This window comes from Oscarella lobularis, chromosome 13 (genome assembly GCF_947507565.1).
Source record: "Oscarella lobularis chromosome 13, ooOscLobu1.1, whole genome shotgun sequence".
Classification (NCBI taxonomy): domain Eukaryota; kingdom Metazoa; phylum Porifera; class Homoscleromorpha; order Homosclerophorida; family Oscarellidae; genus Oscarella; species Oscarella lobularis.
The window spans coordinates 2,092,319-2,109,402 of record NC_089187.1 but is presented as its reverse complement, the minus strand read 5'-3'; the positions used below and the strand labels follow the sequence as shown (position 1 = coordinate 2,109,402).

Below are 17,084 nucleotides of genomic sequence, written 5' to 3'. Positions count from 1 at the left end.
TACGCCCGGAAGCTCGGCCACGTTCTTGTTTCCCATAGGCTGGGAAGTGAATGTTATGGTTTTTTTCGACGCGCTCATTGGAATGATGAAGGTTTCGACCAGACACGCCTCAGACGCTCCTCCTCCCCTCGTGGCTACTTTACGGTGAACGTAAGGCGTCTCCCACAGAGACTAATCTTAATTAACTATCCTTTAATTTAATATCACTACGTCAATCTTTTGGTCAGTCCCACTACATATACCCACACCGATAATACGTCACTAGGATAAGCCTCTACGTAAACTGCCAGGGCGAATTCGGCCTGGGGATCCTCGATTGTGTGCAAGCGCGTATCGAGGACCGAATTGACTATGCTGTCAACGTCGGTGAAAGCAAAGTGAAGAGGAAAACCGCTCAACTATACATAGAGAAATACCCAACTGAGATCGAACACACGTTTTTGAAAATCCAACCTTGTCTGATCCGGTAATGGAAGCCAACTGAAGCTTCTGATCTTCCACTGAAGCGCTGTCAAACGGACGTTCCTCCAGCCTAATAAAATCGTAGATTAATGATATATATATATATCTAGCACTTGCTGAGAGTCTTGTACCTTGGGAGGAATTTCCTTAGCTCTGCTATGCAATGTCTAAAAGCCAAAATGGTTTATCTGTCAGATAGAAGAATACGAATGCATACCTGTTCCATCTTGTAACATGACGTCTGCTCTCCTCGAATCTCTTTTTCAATAATCTCTCGATCCTGGAAATAGTCGTGAACGCTTTTCTTTTCAGCCACTCTACTTACTTTTCCTCCACTGACTTTGCCAAGCTCTCATCTGGAGGTTTATACGTTAAATCACCCTAAAAACAAAGAGAATTAATTGTTAATGATTAATCGATTGACCTGCTGTACCTGCACGCTACTGAGACCGGGATTCGGATAGCGCTTCGAGAAGAAAGGTCGCCAATTGCGACTCAAACTCAAATTGAAATTCAAAAACGACGGCTTTTGGTGATCTTGAACATTGACCCAAATCTAGAAGAAGAAGAAGAATGCAATGTCACAATAGAACAATAAAACGGTCACGTAACGCAAGCACACATTTTCAGTGCCAAAAACGGAGTCGACAGTCTGCAGAGGACAGTAAGGATCGAACTGGTGAAATCGCTTTCCTGTGCTTGGATTCCACAGCCAGTATTCACCGGAGAGCTGATCGCCTTGATCTTCGGTCAAAACGTATGCAGTTGAACCTACAATAAGACTATGAACATCTAGTTCCAACCAAGTAGCAGTCTTTTGCCTTCAGGTATTCCTGAACCCAAAACGACCCACGCCTTTTTGCCCATGAAGAGAAAATAGTTGCAAAGAAGAACGGCGTGCTCCTCTTCGTCTCCGGCCTGCATCATTAAAAATTGCTAAAAAAGAAAACCGATATATTTAATGCAAAAAATAAAATATTTTCTACCTCTGAAGTCGCCCATATGTCGCAATTGGAACGAAAGGCGACGGCATCGGCCAGAGACGGTATCATAGCAACGTACCACGCGACTTTTTCCTTCAAAAAAACTCTCAACGGAAAGCAGAGCCATCCGTTCCGCTCCCCTTACCATAGCAGCAAGAGAACCCGATTCGACGTTGGCCAAAATCCCTTCAGGAGGATTCTGGGATCGAACGTAGCGAGTTATGAATACCGTCTTGATGTTGATGTCCATCACTGTCATCTAGAAAACACAGGACCAAGTAAAACACACTCCATAGCGCTCTCCTCCTTACCTGTATTCGTCTCTTCTTAAATTTGCGTTCCAGAGCGTCGCTCCAAGCTCGAGCCGTTCTGAGAAGTCGAGGATCTTCATTGGAATCATACTGCATCAAAGATAAAATTAGCAATGGAGCGGGCTAGCGAAATCCTGACCTGTTCGCGAAGAGTCGGCAGTGGCGGTAGAGGCGGTTCAATGGTAATAAATAAACTCAGAAACGTCTGACTGTGAGACATCAAGGCGAAATCAGATGCAGATGCCACTTCAGTGGCACGACTATCATCCTTCTTGTAGCCAAGCAAAACGGACGGAACGGACACCTGAAACGTGCCGTCAACCTGAGCCAGAAAAAAGTCATACAAAAAAAAAGCGACGACTTTTTTCTCTGACTCTCGTGTTTGAATAAACGGTCGAAAATGGAACGGACAGGTTGCCTAGCCAACGACGTTCGATTCGCTCGTGCCGATTCGTCTCGCGCTGGCGATCGTCCTCGAGCAAATCGACGAGAATTTCGTCGAACAGATTAAATGAAATCAGGTCGGTGACGCCTTGAAGAGCAACGGGGGAATAGTCGTGATTCGGAGACCTGGAAACGAAGAGCGATATGTAGGCGGGGAGGCCAGATTGCAGACCAAAACGCACATGAAAGGAAGACTCATTTCCGAGTTCCAACTTGGATTGGGACCGTCGGCAACCGGCGTCAGTTGTTTCGACTGCTGGAAGCTCACTTCAACAAACGGTCGTACTTGAACCTAAAAACAACGTCCCCCCCACATAAAGGTAGACAACGATTACTGTCTTCTCCTAACCTGATCCGTGAGATCAAAGTCCGACGACGGATCGCCATCGCGACCACCTAAATCCTATGTATAAATAGACGTTTATTTGTATGTTGTTTTTCTGACCTTGTCCACTGGATCGAGCTCCCAATCTAGATGTCAATGATCTATCGTGTCGTGGGCTACATGTCTCGTATTCCGTACCTGGTGTTTGAGCGTTCGCGTATGGGAACGTTGAAGGCCCTGACGAGTCGTACGAGGAGCTTGATGTCGCTGACACCGCCGGCCTAGAAGAGCAAAACACACGCGTGGAATAAATTATTGAAAATTTTTCTTCGAATCTTACCTGAGTAAATATCGTTTTTCTTTCTTTTCTTTCCGGTTTAAGTGGTCGTCTGGGTGCTAGAAGTTTCACAATTGACTGGCCGAGGATTCTATCAGACACGGTACGGTACATCCGTTTCGCCCCTCCTTAGTCTATTCCTCTCACCCGATATTGGGAACTTCTTCTTCGATAACGACGTCTCGTAGTTCGCGATGCCTACTCGCCCTCTGCGACCGATCAATGACCCTAGACTGAACCTAACGATTGAAAAAAAAATCACCCATAAATCAGAATAGGTGAACGAAGATCTCGCCTCTTTGAAGAAATTTGTTACGGCAAAACGTTGTAGTTTATGAGGATCAAGCTCCTCTTCTTCGATTTCTTTTGAAGCTAAGTCCTATTGAAAGGAATTGCATCTGGTAATTAGGAGTGTCCTACTGAGCTAACGGTAAAAATGCTATCTTTTATTTCACTGTCATTGGCAGGAACCATTTTGAAACCGCTAAAATTTCGAGCCTATATGGGAAACTGTCAAAGTTTTTCACATTCCACGTCTATAGTACGTACCTCTTGGTCTCTCAGAGCTAACAGTTGAAATCGTTTGCTCTTTTCCAAATAGTCGTCTTCACAAAAATACGAATCCTTTTCCATTTCGTTCAGTCGAAAGTAGTCCTGCTTAGCAAGACAAGACGGATCGTCTCCAGCATGAGTCTGCAAAAAAAACAGCAGAAAATCGCATGAAGAGAAAAAATAAACGACGACTTCCGTGAGCGTACCTTGACTAAATAGAGCAAGTCGGCATTTCGCGGATCATTAGGATCGAGCTGTGCCTCAGCTAAATAAAAGAATTCTTCAGAGAAAAAAATCTCCATCTTTCTTTTCATACAAATCCACGTGGCCAATTTCTGTATGTCGACCATTCCCGTCGCTCCCAAAGCCGCAATAGCATCGACGTATCTTTCCCCGCTAAAAAAGTACGCGTCTGAATCGTGCATTTAAAAATCGACCTTGGTGTCTCTACAAATGCGTTGGCTGTCCCAGCATAGGCGGAGAAAGAATCTTTCCCGTCGCGTCGTCCTTCGACCAACAAGCGCTCGCTCTCAACGCGCCAGACGTCAGTAATATCGAGACCAGCCCGGACGACGAAATATCGACATTGATACCTAAAGACGAATATAAAAGTCTGATTAAAAAATTCGAGGTTTTTCCCCTTACCGCTGCCCACGCCCGTGTGAGCGTACTCGACTTTCTGTGGACTACTGAAATCGATGTTTTCGAGGGCGACGTTGCCTGAATGGAGCTGGGAGGGCGGTATGGGAACGTAGACTTCGGCGATGAGACCAAAGCCGCCAGAAGAGCCACTACGACTCTCATACAGCTGCAATAAGGCCTAAGGAGGTGTACACGAGAAGAATCGATGCGCTCTCACCTGAAGTGATATACTCTCTGGCCATTGGCGAATTTGAATATTGAAAATTTGACCGAAGTGAACGGTGAAGTCTCCGGATAAAGTTCTAAAAGCGTTCGTTCAAACGTGTGCTAAGACATAGCGTGCACGCGTACTTGGTCGCTGTTCTCGACACCTCTCGCTTGTTGAAAAGAACTCGAATGCAGTACGAACAACGCTGAACGTCGCGACGTCTAAGCTGTTCTTCCCTAAGAGATAAGCTAGTCAATCATTAATCTATTGATTCCTGCATCATTTTGCCTAGGGCATTGCTGAGAAGCGGAAATCAAAGCCGAAGAGTCGAGTATGGGAAAGAGTTTTGGTTGGCCTGCAAAAAGGTCCCCCAATAAAATTCTCCTCTCTATCGTGTATGTGTCAATCGTCTTGCCTGGATGACGTCGATTTTCCATTGCCTTTTCAACGACTTGACGTCGAGCTGCAGCCTCGTCGAACGGAGCCGGACCGTCAGGTCGAACAGCTACGAGAAAAAAAAGTGTATTGTCCTCAAAGAAACGGAGACGGAGAAGAGTACGTTCGCGAAGAGCGGCACTCCGATCGAAAGTTCTCCCTTCCTCTTCCTGAGTCTCTCGTCGACGTCGTTTCATTTCTTGACGCTAATTACATAAAAAGATTTATACAATAATTCTATCCGAATAAAGAAACTAACAATTAGTTTTCTCTCTTTTCTATACTCGTCCATTTGTCTCTGATATTCCATCAACTGTCCGGCATATTCTTCTTGGTATTCCTCTCTAACGTGAATAAGATCATAAGTGCACGTGTACTCAGCCATCGTTGCATACCTCAATTCTTCGACTTCTTCGTCGATGGCTCGTTGCCACGCCGCTTCGTCGTCGCGTGCACTGACTCCTTCCCTGGGGAATCAAAAGCGTCGCTTTCACTGACGTCAGTATCATAAAATGTCTCACTTTCGTATGACTAATTTTAACGACGTGGCATTGTAGCCTTGCTCCTGTCGAACGGCTTTGAGATTGTTCCAGTACCTTGTAAAAATCACGAGCATTGGATACCAAACCACCACTCCATTCCATCTACTTAAGTATGCTCTTTATTATCTTCTTGTCTGTGACTTCTTCAGAGTCCTTCAGTAGTCGAATTCGTCTGCACAGTAGCGCATATGAAGGGTAAAGATATTTCGACTTTGACTAACCTTATTTCGGACTTGTATTCGCGCAAACGATGAAACTGCTCTTCAAGAACCGTACCTGGTTCAGGATCCTTCATAAAACATTCCCTTTAGAGATACATTCATAAAAGACGTGAGCCCTTTCTTACCACTGGTCCAAGCGTCTCCTGCAAATGCCGACTCGCTTCTCTCAGAGCTTTCAACTAGAGAGAAGAAATACATCCAAAAGATTTTTAATCGTACCGGTAAGGGTTTCCTACTCGATCTTCCATAAAGGTTACGATCCCCTTTTCCCGTCGCTCGACGTACTGTGAATAGAGTTGACTGAGTCGCGACGCGAGAACGTGCTCGACGCTGAATAGGGAGTGATGACTGAAGGCAAGCGACGATATATCGACGTCGAGCTGATAGCAACCAAAGCCAAGTCCTAGGAAAGGGAATGACGTGGGTTGGGGGAGTCAAGTCAGCTAACCAGATCCGTCAATAAAACGATGATCAAACGTTTCTACAAGTGGCTAAAGTAAGAAAAAGATCAAAGGCCAGTCAGCCGCTTTTTAAGTTTCCCTACGAGTTTGACTTCGGTATCTAATTTTTCATCATCTGTCCCACCGATGTGCACGTGGGGACGCGACGGCGGTTTCTTGAGAGGGTCGGGTACGTAAGACAATCGTCCGTCTTCAGCGAACCACGCTCGACCCTTAGAAAAAAAATTAATAATTTTAGCTGGTTAGTGGCTTGCCTCCCTTACCTTGTCTTCTTGTCTCAGTAATCGATTCTCGAGTCGATTGTAGTTTCGCCACGAGACCGGCGGACGCTTACCGACGTACAGGCCCTCGTCCTCCAAGTGACGAGCCTCGGTCTCCTCCGGAAGCTTATCCTCCAGACGAGCTATACACATGTACATACATATAAAAAATATTTTTTTCAAATTAATCAAAGGGTTTCTACCGGAGTCGCTACTCGGATAGAAATAGAGTTCTTCTTCCACTTTGAGACGCTCTCCGTGAGGATGATATTCGGCGTGGCCTCGCACCGTGAGAGGAACGTACTGTTCTTCATCCCCTTCTCCCGCTTCGAGATCCGTTTCGGCAATCTGTGTCAAGACAAAGACCTGCTTCTTTGAAATTATTATAGGACTGATTTTAATTACTTGTCTCTCTTGGCTAACTTGACGCTGTTCTTCGACTTCTTCCTCCTCCAACGCCTCTGGTCCTCCTTCAATTGAGCTTGTGAAGAAGTCGTAAGCGGATTCGTCGATTCCGGCCTCTGACTGAGCCTGATCCAAAGATAATTTTGTTGATGATTCAATACGCTTTATCATGTTCTATACAAAACGGGTTGGTCTCGTTTTCTCGATGGCTCGTTTCCATCTCTCCAAAGCCGGTTCGGGCTCCTCGACAATCTCATCTTTGTCATCAGGAGGAGACGGCAGACGCAAAGACGCCGGCGGCGGAGACGACGTCGAAGCGAAGACCTGATATAGAAAAAGATTAGTAGAAAGTGCACACAGGGAATAGATATCATAATAGACGTACACTCACGCTCGGTTCATCAAATCGCGTTTGGACGTCACCGCGTTGCCGTAGCGATCGCAAACGACGAGGCCGGATTTCCTAAATAAATAAATAAATAATCTTAATTATTTATTTTTGACGTCATTATTTACTGTTCCTGTTGATTGGGACTTTGCCGATGCCTCGCGAACGCGTTGTCTCATGCGCTCCCGTATCGACGCCGTCAAAGCCGAAGGCCCTTCGACGTCGACGACGTCGACTTGTTGGCCTTTGTGCGTCTGCTTAAGCGGCGGCAATCGACGATGACGTTGAGCCATTGTCGATTCCAACTGCGCGCAGAAAAGAGAATGTAATCAAGGACACCAACTACAAAGAGTGCTCACAGTATTTCTTGTTTGCTCACGCCGTTCCATAAGCGTTTTCATGAAATCATTCGTCTCTTCGCTTGGGTGACTCATCACTTCATCATCACCATCATCAATCTTAGACTAGACAGTAGAGAAGTCCCATTAGCTACAGGACTCCTTGCATCCTTGTAACCATGGTTGCGCTACACTACGTCTTCTCTCACCGATTCCTCGTGTACGAGATCCTCCATGGCAAGTTCAGACTGGTCCAAAGCATCGTATACTAACAATTTTCTGTAGAAGAGGCTCCGCGTACCGTCGTTTTGTCGCCATCGTTCGATCGCGCGTCGAGCGTTTGCTCGAGGGCGTCTCTGCGCGCTCGCAAACGCGCTCGTAGCAATCTAATGATCTATTAGTCGCCGAAAGCGTCGTTCACGTAGACGTACTCGGCTGTGCTCTCCGTATTTTCCCTCCGACGTCTGGGCAAGCGCGCGTCGTACGGAATCACGTGCCAGAAAAGAAAAACAATGATCGTTTGCAGGCTACTGCTGCTTTGCTGCAGCGAATTCTTACTCTCCCAAGCGTTAATGACGCCTCGAGGACGAGTTCAGTTTGGCCAGCCAGCTTGGAGTACTCAAAACGTGTACAAATTCGGCTCTAACGCGAACGCGTCCATTTTTGACGGTACGGTGCAGATTGGCTACAAAAGAAATCATTTATTTCATCTCTAGTGACGGATTTCGGGGCTGTGGGAGACGGAAAGACGGACAATACCCAAGCTTTTCAATCGGCCCTCGATGCAGCAAACAAGACCCTCGGAGGAACAGGCTGTGAGGCCAACATAGTAGATCGCTCACAAAGTAGATCGATGACGTCATTGTGTCTATATATAGTAGCTGCATCATACATATGGCTGACCCTCCCATGACACTTCTAGAAGTGTCATGGGAGGGTCAGCCATATGTATGATGCAGCTACTATATATAGACACAATGACGTCATTGATCTACTTTGTGAGCGATCTACTATGTTGGCCTAACACAGGCAACATATAGATATTCTCTGTTTCGACAGCGATATCTAATTCAAAAGTCCAGTTCTGATATCGTCCGGAAATTTTCTCTTCAGTGGATCATTGACTGTGCCAGCGGCTGTCACGTTGCAAGGGACGTACAAGTGAGAAGAAACCGAAGAGTGGGAATTTTTTTCGTAAGGCGTCGTTTCTCTGAAGATCCGTGCCTTCTCACACGCCCGGTCAAAATCCTGCTGACACTCCAACAGGTACAGTGAGAAAAAAAAGCACTTGCACTTTTTCTGATCGTCTTTTCTAAGATGGTACAGTTCTGATGCCGACTGGTGGCAAGGGAAACGAAAGCGGTTCGCCCTTTATTACCATCTCTCGTGACTCGGTGCTTTGTGGAGTCACGATATATTATCCTGGCCAGCCAGGCAATCAAACGCCAACCCCATTTCCCTGGTAAATGAAATTTATTTTTAGAGCGATGTACAGCTTTTTCTTAGGACCATTGTCCTGGGTGGAAACAACGCAGCCGTTACTGACATCGAGTGCCTGAATTGCTTCAATGCAGTTCGCGCCGTCGGTGCCGCTCGTCATTATATTGCACGCATCCAAGGCCAACCCATCAATACGGTTGAAGATACAAAAGGAAGAAGAGATCGCTTTTTTTGTGATTAAAATCATTTGTTAGGGTATCTACGTGGACGAGACGTATGATATTGGTCGCGTTGAAGACGTCCACTGGAATCCTTGGTATGTCAGAACTATGTGCTTTGAGTATCTGCACTCTGCGCTTTTCTAGGTATTCTTATAACAAGGATTACATTGGATGGCAGTTGTTGCACGGTCGAGCGTTTGTCTTTGCTCGAACCGATTGGGAATACGTGTTCAATACGTTTGCGTTTGGCTACGCTATTGGCTATCACTTTTTGGCCAGCACCAAAGGCTCTTGCAACGGTAACTTTCTCGGAATCGGAGCGGATATGGCTGTAAGGCGGAAAGCTTAATTGAGAAACTATTTTATATTGATTTTATTTAGACGAATGCGTCTGTTCAAGTCGATGCGGCAGATACCTTTGGAATTTTAATAACTAATGGAGAATTTACTGCTTTTGGAAGTCCTTACGTTAGCACGATCAATTCATTAATTATCAAAAAGCCATTTTCGTTTTGCTAGGGTGTAGACTCGTCTCAAATTGTTGTCAGTTCCTCTAACAAAGGCACCCTTCGTCTCGTCAATAGCGCTTTTTGGGGACCATCTAATTCTATTGCGAAGGCACGTTGAAGGCTCTCGTTTTTGCAGCCTTTAAGTGTTCGTTTATACGCGTCTAGATTGCTGGATCTGGAACAACTGGATTTGGAGACTGCACCTTTAGTCAGTGGGACCACGACAAGAAGGCAAACCTTGTTTTTTTTACTACTTTCTCTAAATATTGGTTTTAGGGAAGACATGCTATTGAAGTGGATGGAGCAACAGGAAAGTATACTAGTCATTATCTTTGTATTCTTACGAGGCACCTTTAGCTCTCTTTGTCTAGTCTTCTGGTGACAAATTCTGACTTTCAGCAGGATGGAAATCAAGTCGATCTTGGATCCACTCTGGCAAGAGCTGTCATAACAGGCAATGTCATACAGGTACAGTAGAATATATTTAGAATAAACGATAGTATCGAGTTTCTACTTTGGTGTTGCAGGGTTCTACTCGAGTGTCAGGAAAAGCTCGCAACACTCAAATAGGACTAAACGCGGACGGTAATCCCCATTGATTCTCTCGAGCAGAGTTTCCACGTCCTATTATTTGATTTTCAATGTTCTCCTTCACGCTTGTTTTGCACGGTAGTACGCCTCCCAATTGCATAGTGCACCTAATGAATGAGTAGCTCTCACGTGCCCGCGAGAAGGACCATGGCCATTCGTTTTATTTCACTGCTGTTGCTCTGTCGCAGTGGAGTCTTGCTTTGCCAGGCACTCAAATTGTCTCGAGGCGGCCAAAGCTTTCAGCTCGATCAACGATTTCAAAATATTGAATATACGTACAGGCATAACGTTGACTCCTCGAAAGCATCCATTTTCGACGGTACCGGTCGCAATGCAAATAGCATATGAGAGTGCAAAAGGTCCTTATCTCTTTTGCAGTGATGGATTTCGGAGCGGTTGGGGATGCAAAGACGGACAATACACACGCCTTTCAATCAGCCCTCGACGCAGCAAACAAAACCAACGGAGGAACAGGCAAACTAGAATTAAACTATTTGTTCGCTTATCAATTATTTTGGAAAAAATTTAGTGCTGATACCAGTGGGAAATTTTCTTTTCAAAGGATCTTTGACTGTACCAGAGGCAGTGACTCTGCAGGGAACATACAAGTAGACATGTAATCTATTTCTTGGCGTACCATATTATTTTCTAACTGAAGGTCTGTCCCTGCTCACATAGTTGGCCAACATCCTTCAGACACTCCAACAGGCAATATACATCATAGAAAAGAATTTCAATTTTTTCGAATTTGTTTCTTAGACGGGACAATACTGATGCCGACCGATGGCAAAGGAAACGAAAGTGGCAATCCTTTCATTTCTCTGACTCACAATTCGGTACTTTGCGGAGTCACCATATACTATCCTGACCAGCCAGGCGATCGACCGCCTACCCCGTTTCCCTGGTCAGCCTCAGAAAAGAAAAGAAACAAATTTCTTCTATTGGTACTATGAGGTGTTCCCAGGACTGTCGACATGACTGGCGCCAATTCGGCAGTTACTGACGTAGAGTGCCTGAACTGTTTCAATGCTATTCGAGCTATTCGTGCCGCTCGTCACTATATAGCTCGTGTCCAGGGCCAACCGACCAACACAGTTAGAAATAGAAGACAATGTCAGCATGTTTGACGTCAGTTCTTTAGGGAATCTTTATAGACGAGAATTACGATATTGGTCGCGTTGAAGACGTTCACTTTAATCCCTGGTATGTTTTTAGGCCATACACAGCACTAATGAAACCGGGTTTATAATTGAGGTACTCTCATACTGACGAATACATCGGTTATCAGCTCTTGAACGGTCGATCGTTTGTATTCGGTCGAACCGACTGGGAGTACGTATTCAATACGTTTTCGTTTGGGTATGCTGTTGGGTATCACTTTACCACTACGAGCACGGGTTCGTGCAACGGAAATTTTCTTGGAATTGGAGCTGATAAGGCGGTACGACTTATAAGATCAAATTATTGGGAGAATACTCTGGTTTTTTTTCTGACGTAGACTAATGCATCTGTTCTAGTCGAATCGACGAAGACTTCTGGAATTATTATAACGAACGGAGAATTCACTGCTTTTGACGTCAGCGCGACGTGATCGTTACGTAGCACTTTTTAGGCAATATTTTTATAGGGTGTCGATTCTACGCAAATTGTCGTCAATGCGTCGAATGCCGGCAGTGTTCATCTTGTCAATAGCGCGTTTTGGGGACCGTCAAATTCAGTAGCAAAGGCAGGTCCTTTAGTGGTATGTTGGCCTCATTAGGTGACCGTTTTTGTATGTCTAGATTTCGGGGTCTGGAACAACGGCATTTTCAGACTGCACGTTTGTTCAATGGGATCACAGCAAAAAGGCACGGTCTGTTTCAACGACAGACGTTTTGTATTACACTGTGGTTTCTCAGGGTCTGCCTGCTATTGAAGTAAATGGAGCCACTGGAAAGTAAGTCAGTAGTCTATGCACCCAGTATAGATACCTACTACGTCTGTCATTTATAAAAGTCTTCAAGTGACCAACTGCGATTTTCAACATGATGGAAATCATATCGATCTCGGTCAGAAGACGCTGGCAAGAGCCATCATAACGGGCAATGTTTTGCAGGTGGAGTGTAAATAATTATTGTTGGAAAATTTGTACCTGCTTATTTTCTTCAGGGGACCATGCAAGTGTCAGGGAAAGCTCACAACACGCAGATAGGACTGAACGCTGATGGTAACCCCAATTGATTTTTTTACTCGCGTTTTTCCTTTGTTTTGATGGGGTTTTCGTTTTCCATTTACGATTTCATAAAAAGAGCCCTTCGACAAATTCGACGCTGAATTGGACAGCAGAGCGGGCGTGTCCGACTGCCTCAGAGACGTACTCCTACATCTCTCGACACTCGTGATCCGTAGGCGTTTGAATTGAGTAGAGTACGTACACTACTCCGAGTCTCAATGGACTCTGTGCGAATCAAAGCGTCTTTGCAGCTAGAAGATTCTGATGGTCGAGCAAACATACGTCTCGTTTAATTAATTAATTGCATGGTTTAAATGTTGGCTGTCTCAGGCGAAGGCAAGACGGCATTGTCCGTTCGAAGAACGACTCTCAGCGTTCCATTCTATCGTTACACTCTCAAGCACCTGTCCGCCGATCTGCAGAAACTATTTGCTGAAGACTTGAAGGACTACACAGTAAACAGTCACGCCTACGTCGTCTCATACGGAGCGACGGTTGACGACGGTATACGCTCTAAGAACGCTGATTAGTTTATTAGGATTGTTGTCTTAGATGTAACTGATCTCGATTGCGACTCTAATGTTCAAAAATGCTTCCTTTCTGCCAGCAAGGTACATTTTATATTAAGTCCAAGGGAAGTCCATGCTAAAGTATCTGACTTTGAAGACTGGGTCTATGCTGTATTTGACTATGACGTTGCACTTCCAAGAAACCAAAACCAACGGTTTGGAATCACGGCTCATGTGTCATTTTTGAGTATGGGTTTTTTTGTAGCTGCTGGAGATGTTCTGCCCGGAAAGATGGAGCAGTCTCTCTCTGGACTTCAAATCAAGGTTGATCCCAGAGGACCGTTTCCCCTCGCCGACGACGGCAACGTTCAAGTGACGCAGCCCGTCGGAGCAGGAATGATATTGACACCGTTGGACTGCGATGTCATTGTTGCAGGAGCAGGAAGGTATATCAAAATATCAAAATTCGACTCGTGTATTTATGACTGTGAATAGCGCTGGTGTTGGCGCCGCTTTGGCAGCTGCTCGATCTGGTGCACGAACTGTCTGCATTCACGGTCTATATTCAAGGAAGCTGCTAGGTGTAGTAGACGATTGTTTTGTGCTCAGGGCGACCGGTACTGGGTGGCAATGCGTCCAGTGAAGTCAAACTCCACATGGTCGGTGCGGACAAGTCTGGAGGTATAAAAGACACTTTGAATGCTATTTATCTATCTAATTCTTTCCTTGGTAGGCAGAGGAAAAGAAAACGAAACCGAGGCAAGAGAGAGTGGAATTGTTGACGAAATCAGATTGGACAATTCCATGGCAAATCCCCAGGTAACAGAAAATTTTGACGTCATAGTCGTAAAAGTCTGATCGTTCCCAAAACCAGTTTTGCGCCGAAATGCTGGATCTGACGTTTCTCGACAAATTTCGCGCCGAACCGAACATGACGCTTCTTCTAAACACGTGGTTCACCGGCGTCAGCCGAGACGACGACGGAACCATCTTGGTATAAAAAACCAATCGCAACAGCTGCGTCTAAAAATTCACCTAAATTTAGGTCGCCTATGCTGACAACCAAATCACTCAGAAACGCTACGAAATTACAGGCAAGGTCTTCATCGACTGTACTGGAGACGGTCGTCTTGGAGCCGAAGCGGGAAATTACTGGACTCAAGGAAGAGAGGCGAAGTCTCAATACAACGAGTCTCTTGCTATGGACGTGGCTGATACGCTGACCGAAGGAACGTCCCTCGCTTTTCACGCCAAGTAAATTCGAATTTAGTTGATAATTAATGGGGCTATTTATCTTTTGTGTGCAGAGATATGGGCAAGCCGATGCCGTTCAAGCCGCCTCCCACTTTCAAACGAAAATTTACGTCTGACGATTTCAAATATCGCGGCATAAGGACGATCGACTACGGTAAGAGAGTGCACGTCTTTGAGCGAAAAACTGGTTGAGATGATATTGCGACAGGCTACTGGTGGATTGAAGTCTCGTATCCGTACGACAACGTCAGCGACGGAGACGAAATTATGCACGAACTCCTCGAGGCTCTGATCGGCATATGGGACTACATCAAGAACGGCGATGGGAAGCTCGACGTTGATCCGACCAACTGGGCCTTGGATTGGTTTGGTACGTACGCGTCGATTTTTGGCTGAAAATGTTTGATTTTTGCAGGCCTCTATCCGTGCAAGCGCGAAGCGCGAAGGCTGATTGGACTTCACGTGCAAACGCAGAACGAAATCGTTCCCGAACCGACCGACTTTTTCGACAGCGTTTGCCACGCCGGATGGAATATCGACCTCCACAATCCTCGCGGTAAATGGGAATGATTTGCGTTGAGCGTTTTTTTTGGCATTTTTTGCCATCAAAGGCATCAATGATACGGAACATCCTCCTTTTACTTCGATCAACGTTCCTTATATTTATGGCACTCCTCTTCGTTGCTTCATTTCTTCAAACGTGCCGAATCTGATGTTTGCCGGCCGTCTAGCCAGCTTCTCTCACGTCGTCTTTGGCTCCCAACGAGTCATGGCCACTTGCATGACGGTGAGCGAGGTAGGGATGGAAAGGCACCGTGATACGAGGCTCTCTTTTGCAGCACGGTCAAGCGGCTGGCACCGCTGCAGCGTACGCCGTTCAGTGCGGCATGACTCCTCAACAAGTGGCAGAGAATGCTGATGCCGTTTGGAGCATTCAACAAGTTAGATTGAACTCCATTGCTTATTCTGTGCTGGTCATAGTAACGATTTTGGCAGCAACTCTTGCGTGACGATCAGTTCATTGTGCACCAAATCAATCAGGATCCAAGAGACATGGCCCTGAAGGCAAAGATTTCTGCCACGAGGTAAACACCAATTTACGCTGCGAGATTTCGCATGCACGAGACATAATGCTTTAGTGAACTAGAGGGCAGTGAGGCGAAGGAAGTCATCTCGGGTCAAACGAGAGCCGTCTTTGGGCCCGGTGGCTGCATGTCTGGACAGTGTCTACCTGGGACAAACAGATGGATGAGGTAGAGAAATGCACTAAAACGTCTTGATATAAACTCATTTGTACTGTAGCTCTGAAGTTCCCGCTACGTTGACTCTCGAATGGGAATCGCCGATAACTATTGGACAAGTGCAATTCATCTTCGACACGGGGCTGTGGAGAAGATTGACATTCAGCATCAAAACTGAAGATCAAAAGTCGATGATCTGGGGTCAACCGATGCCGGAAACGGTAAAAGACTACGCCATCCACGTCCGTGCCAAAGGATCAACTCAGTGGCAAACTGTCGCCACAGTCAAGGTAAGGAGAATCTCTAGTGATAGATGATAAGCGACTCAAACTAATATAGGACAACTATCAACGACGAAGAGTGCACGACGTAAGATTAAAGTTTATATATAGAAAATGCCTTATCTTACAGCGGTCTAGGTCAATTTGCCTGGTGAATACACGGGTCTTCAGGTGGAGGTGACAGCAACGAATGGCTACGATCATGCTCACATTTGGTATGGCCAATACATAGCAAGTTCCGAGAATGGCATGTTTTCTGTTATAGCGAAATAAGAGTGTACCCGGTTGGGCAAACTGGAAAATTTCCCACAAAGCCAGCGAATCTCAAAAGTCCTTGGCCGGAAGTGCCCAATCCTCCCATTGGCTTGGCGACGCCAAAGCCACCAGAAGAGTGGCTCACGGGACCGGAGATTCCTGTAGCCTAAGAAAAGAAACCACTGGCTACGATGCTTCCTGCTGCTTCTATCACGCTCAGCATTTCACCAAATTGTCTGTTTCTGTTCAGCTTCCAGTATACGTACGTATACATGTGTCTATATCCACTGGCAATTGAATGTAGTCCAGTACGCTCAGCTCCGATGGAATCCAAAAATTAAGCCGCGTATGTAGATTAGTATGACGTAAAAATTGGTATCACCAGTACATCACCATCACCTCTTCCACCTCTTCGATTTTAATTGCGCCCAATGAACCGAAAGTCGAAGTGGAATCTACCATGTAGACTGCGAATCGTCAAGCTCATGCTATTGCTGCCATTCGTTCTGGCTCTAGCAGGGATACTCCTTACGTTGCAGCATCGCAAACGTCCGATTTCCAGACACCCCACGGAACCTCCACCAGCTTCGCCGACAACGTCTCCAAAGCGAAAACCCGTCGAGACAAACTCGCCAAAGGAAGCCGTAGAGTCCGTTCAAAAATTTGCATAAAGACGCACAAAACGGGGAAGCACGACCGTGTGGTACGTGATGAAGCTCTGAAGCACCGCCTACGAGAGGTCATACCGACCGACGGAATGCATCTTGGGTACCCCATGCACTTGCGTTTGAACGACTCGATCTCGCATGTATCGTCAAACGCGGCGACTACGGCGTTCTTATCGATCACTGTCGATACAACAAGGCCGTCATGGACAAACTCATAAAGAAGCCCGTCTATATCACAATTCTTCGCGATCCTATTACTCGATTTGTTTCGACTTTTTCTTTTTACGGAACGTACAGACGCATAGCGAAAATCAAACGGTTGGTCAGTATTTATCGCGTATTCGAGCCGGCAACGACTATAAGAAACCGCTCAGACAATGGGCTGGGTTCAACGGTATGGCGTTCGATTTGGGCGTCAATCCGCCATACAAGGACAAGGATGTAAAGAGAATAATTCATGAAATAGACAAGACGTTTGTTTGCCCTTGTGCTCATATGGAATACATGCCCGAGTCAATGGTACCCAGGACTGCCCGGACAGTCTCTGTTTTTGGCTCCTGATAATTGCACCAAATTGAATCAAGGGCGG

General features: G+C 45.8%; 3 protein-coding genes across 3 annotated transcripts; 2 read left to right on the top strand and 1 right to left on the bottom strand.

Moving 5' to 3' along the window:
- Positions 1–177: 177 nt before the first annotated feature.
- Positions 178–8,168, bottom strand: LOC136194900 (coiled-coil and C2 domain-containing protein 2A-like). Its single transcript, XM_065984150.1, has 51 exons — positions 8,074–8,168; positions 7,746–7,999; positions 7,616–7,700; positions 7,524–7,562; positions 7,336–7,440; positions 7,105–7,281; positions 6,974–7,051; positions 6,769–6,912; positions 6,589–6,714; positions 6,387–6,531; positions 6,187–6,326; positions 6,007–6,135; positions 5,911–5,953; positions 5,699–5,865; positions 5,588–5,641; positions 5,463–5,530; positions 5,348–5,413; positions 5,221–5,295; positions 5,095–5,166; positions 4,959–5,043; positions 4,824–4,905; positions 4,680–4,769; positions 4,553–4,619; positions 4,408–4,500; positions 4,274–4,358; positions 4,060–4,222; positions 3,866–4,007; positions 3,731–3,810; positions 3,621–3,679; positions 3,412–3,555; positions 3,292–3,360; positions 3,158–3,241; positions 3,010–3,101; positions 2,866–2,953; positions 2,724–2,806; positions 2,646–2,671; positions 2,550–2,596; positions 2,383–2,492; positions 2,131–2,326; positions 1,896–2,078; positions 1,757–1,846; positions 1,591–1,704; positions 1,449–1,538; positions 1,284–1,398; positions 1,085–1,233; positions 896–1,018; positions 788–843; positions 680–742; positions 594–629; positions 454–532; positions 178–398 (listed from the first exon to the last, which is right to left on the bottom strand). The coding sequence occupies exons 4-51, from the start codon at positions 7,548–7,550 to the stop codon at positions 207–209; spliced, it is 4,791 nt and encodes a 1,596-aa protein (XP_065840222.1). The 5' UTR covers positions 7,551–7,562; positions 7,616–7,700; positions 7,746–7,999; positions 8,074–8,168; the 3' UTR covers positions 178–206.
- On the top strand, positions 7,809–10,924 carry LOC136194903 (uncharacterized). Its single transcript, XM_065984154.1, has 19 exons — positions 7,809–7,983; positions 8,031–8,129; positions 8,397–8,475; positions 8,531–8,580; positions 8,632–8,776; positions 8,821–8,950; positions 9,009–9,070; positions 9,120–9,306; positions 9,357–9,443; positions 9,495–9,593; positions 9,650–9,715; positions 9,761–9,798; positions 9,856–9,952; positions 10,012–10,069; positions 10,264–10,394; positions 10,454–10,549; positions 10,605–10,691; positions 10,754–10,783; positions 10,835–10,924. Exons 1-16 carry the CDS (start codon positions 7,827–7,829, stop codon positions 10,454–10,456), a joined length of 1,488 nt encoding a protein of 495 aa, XP_065840226.1. The 5' UTR covers positions 7,809–7,826; the 3' UTR covers positions 10,457–10,549; positions 10,605–10,691; positions 10,754–10,783; positions 10,835–10,924.
- A 1,299-nt stretch (positions 10,925–12,223) lies between these two features.
- LOC136194902 (uncharacterized) lies at positions 12,224–16,110 on the top strand. Its single transcript, XM_065984153.1, has 22 exons — positions 12,224–12,281; positions 12,364–12,554; positions 12,618–12,791; positions 12,840–12,898; positions 12,954–13,011; positions 13,062–13,242; positions 13,292–13,353; positions 13,406–13,477; positions 13,530–13,615; positions 13,671–13,790; positions 13,842–14,050; positions 14,104–14,204; positions 14,259–14,420; positions 14,466–14,606; positions 14,662–14,837; positions 14,890–14,991; positions 15,047–15,135; positions 15,190–15,303; positions 15,353–15,581; positions 15,631–15,660; positions 15,711–15,787; positions 15,838–16,110. The coding sequence occupies exons 2-22, from the start codon at positions 12,506–12,508 to the stop codon at positions 15,995–15,997; spliced, it is 2,451 nt and encodes an 816-aa protein (XP_065840225.1). The 5' UTR covers positions 12,224–12,281; positions 12,364–12,505; the 3' UTR covers positions 15,998–16,110.
- The last annotated feature ends 974 nt before the right edge of the window (positions 16,111–17,084 follow it).

Excerpts from the sequence above, each read along its gene's own strand:
- LOC136194903 (XM_065984154.1), top strand. The coding sequence starts at position 7,827 with ATGATCGTTTGCAGGCTACTGCTGCTTTGCTGCAGCGAATTCTTACTC. Across the intron at positions 8,476-8,530 it reads ACGTTGCAAGGGACGTACAA|ATCCGTGCCTTCTCACACGC; the intron begins GTGAGAAGAAAC and ends GTTTCTCTGAAG. Across the intron at positions 9,594-9,649 it reads CATCTAATTCTATTGCGAAG|ATTGCTGGATCTGGAACAAC; the intron begins GCACGTTGAAGG and ends ATACGCGTCTAG.
- LOC136194902 (XM_065984153.1), top strand. The coding sequence starts at position 12,506 with ATGGACTCTGTGCGAATCAAAGCGTCTTTGCAGCTAGAAGATTCTGAT. Across the intron at positions 13,243-13,291 it reads ATTGTTGCAGGAGCAGGAAG|CGCTGGTGTTGGCGCCGCTT; the intron begins GTATATCAAAAT and ends GACTGTGAATAG. Across the intron at positions 14,051-14,103 it reads TCCCTCGCTTTTCACGCCAA|AGATATGGGCAAGCCGATGC; the intron begins GTAAATTCGAAT and ends TTTTGTGTGCAG.
- LOC136194900 (XM_065984150.1), bottom strand. The coding sequence starts at position 7,550 with ATGGAGGATCTCGTACACGAGGAATCG. Across the intron at positions 7,441-7,523 it reads ATCTCGTACACGAGGAATCG|TCTAAGATTGATGATGGTGA; the intron begins GTGAGAGAAGAC and ends TCTACTGTCTAG. Across the intron at positions 3,556-3,620 it reads ACTTGCTCTATTTAGTCAAG|ACTCATGCTGGAGACGATCC; the intron begins GTACGCTCACGG and ends TTTTTTTTGCAG.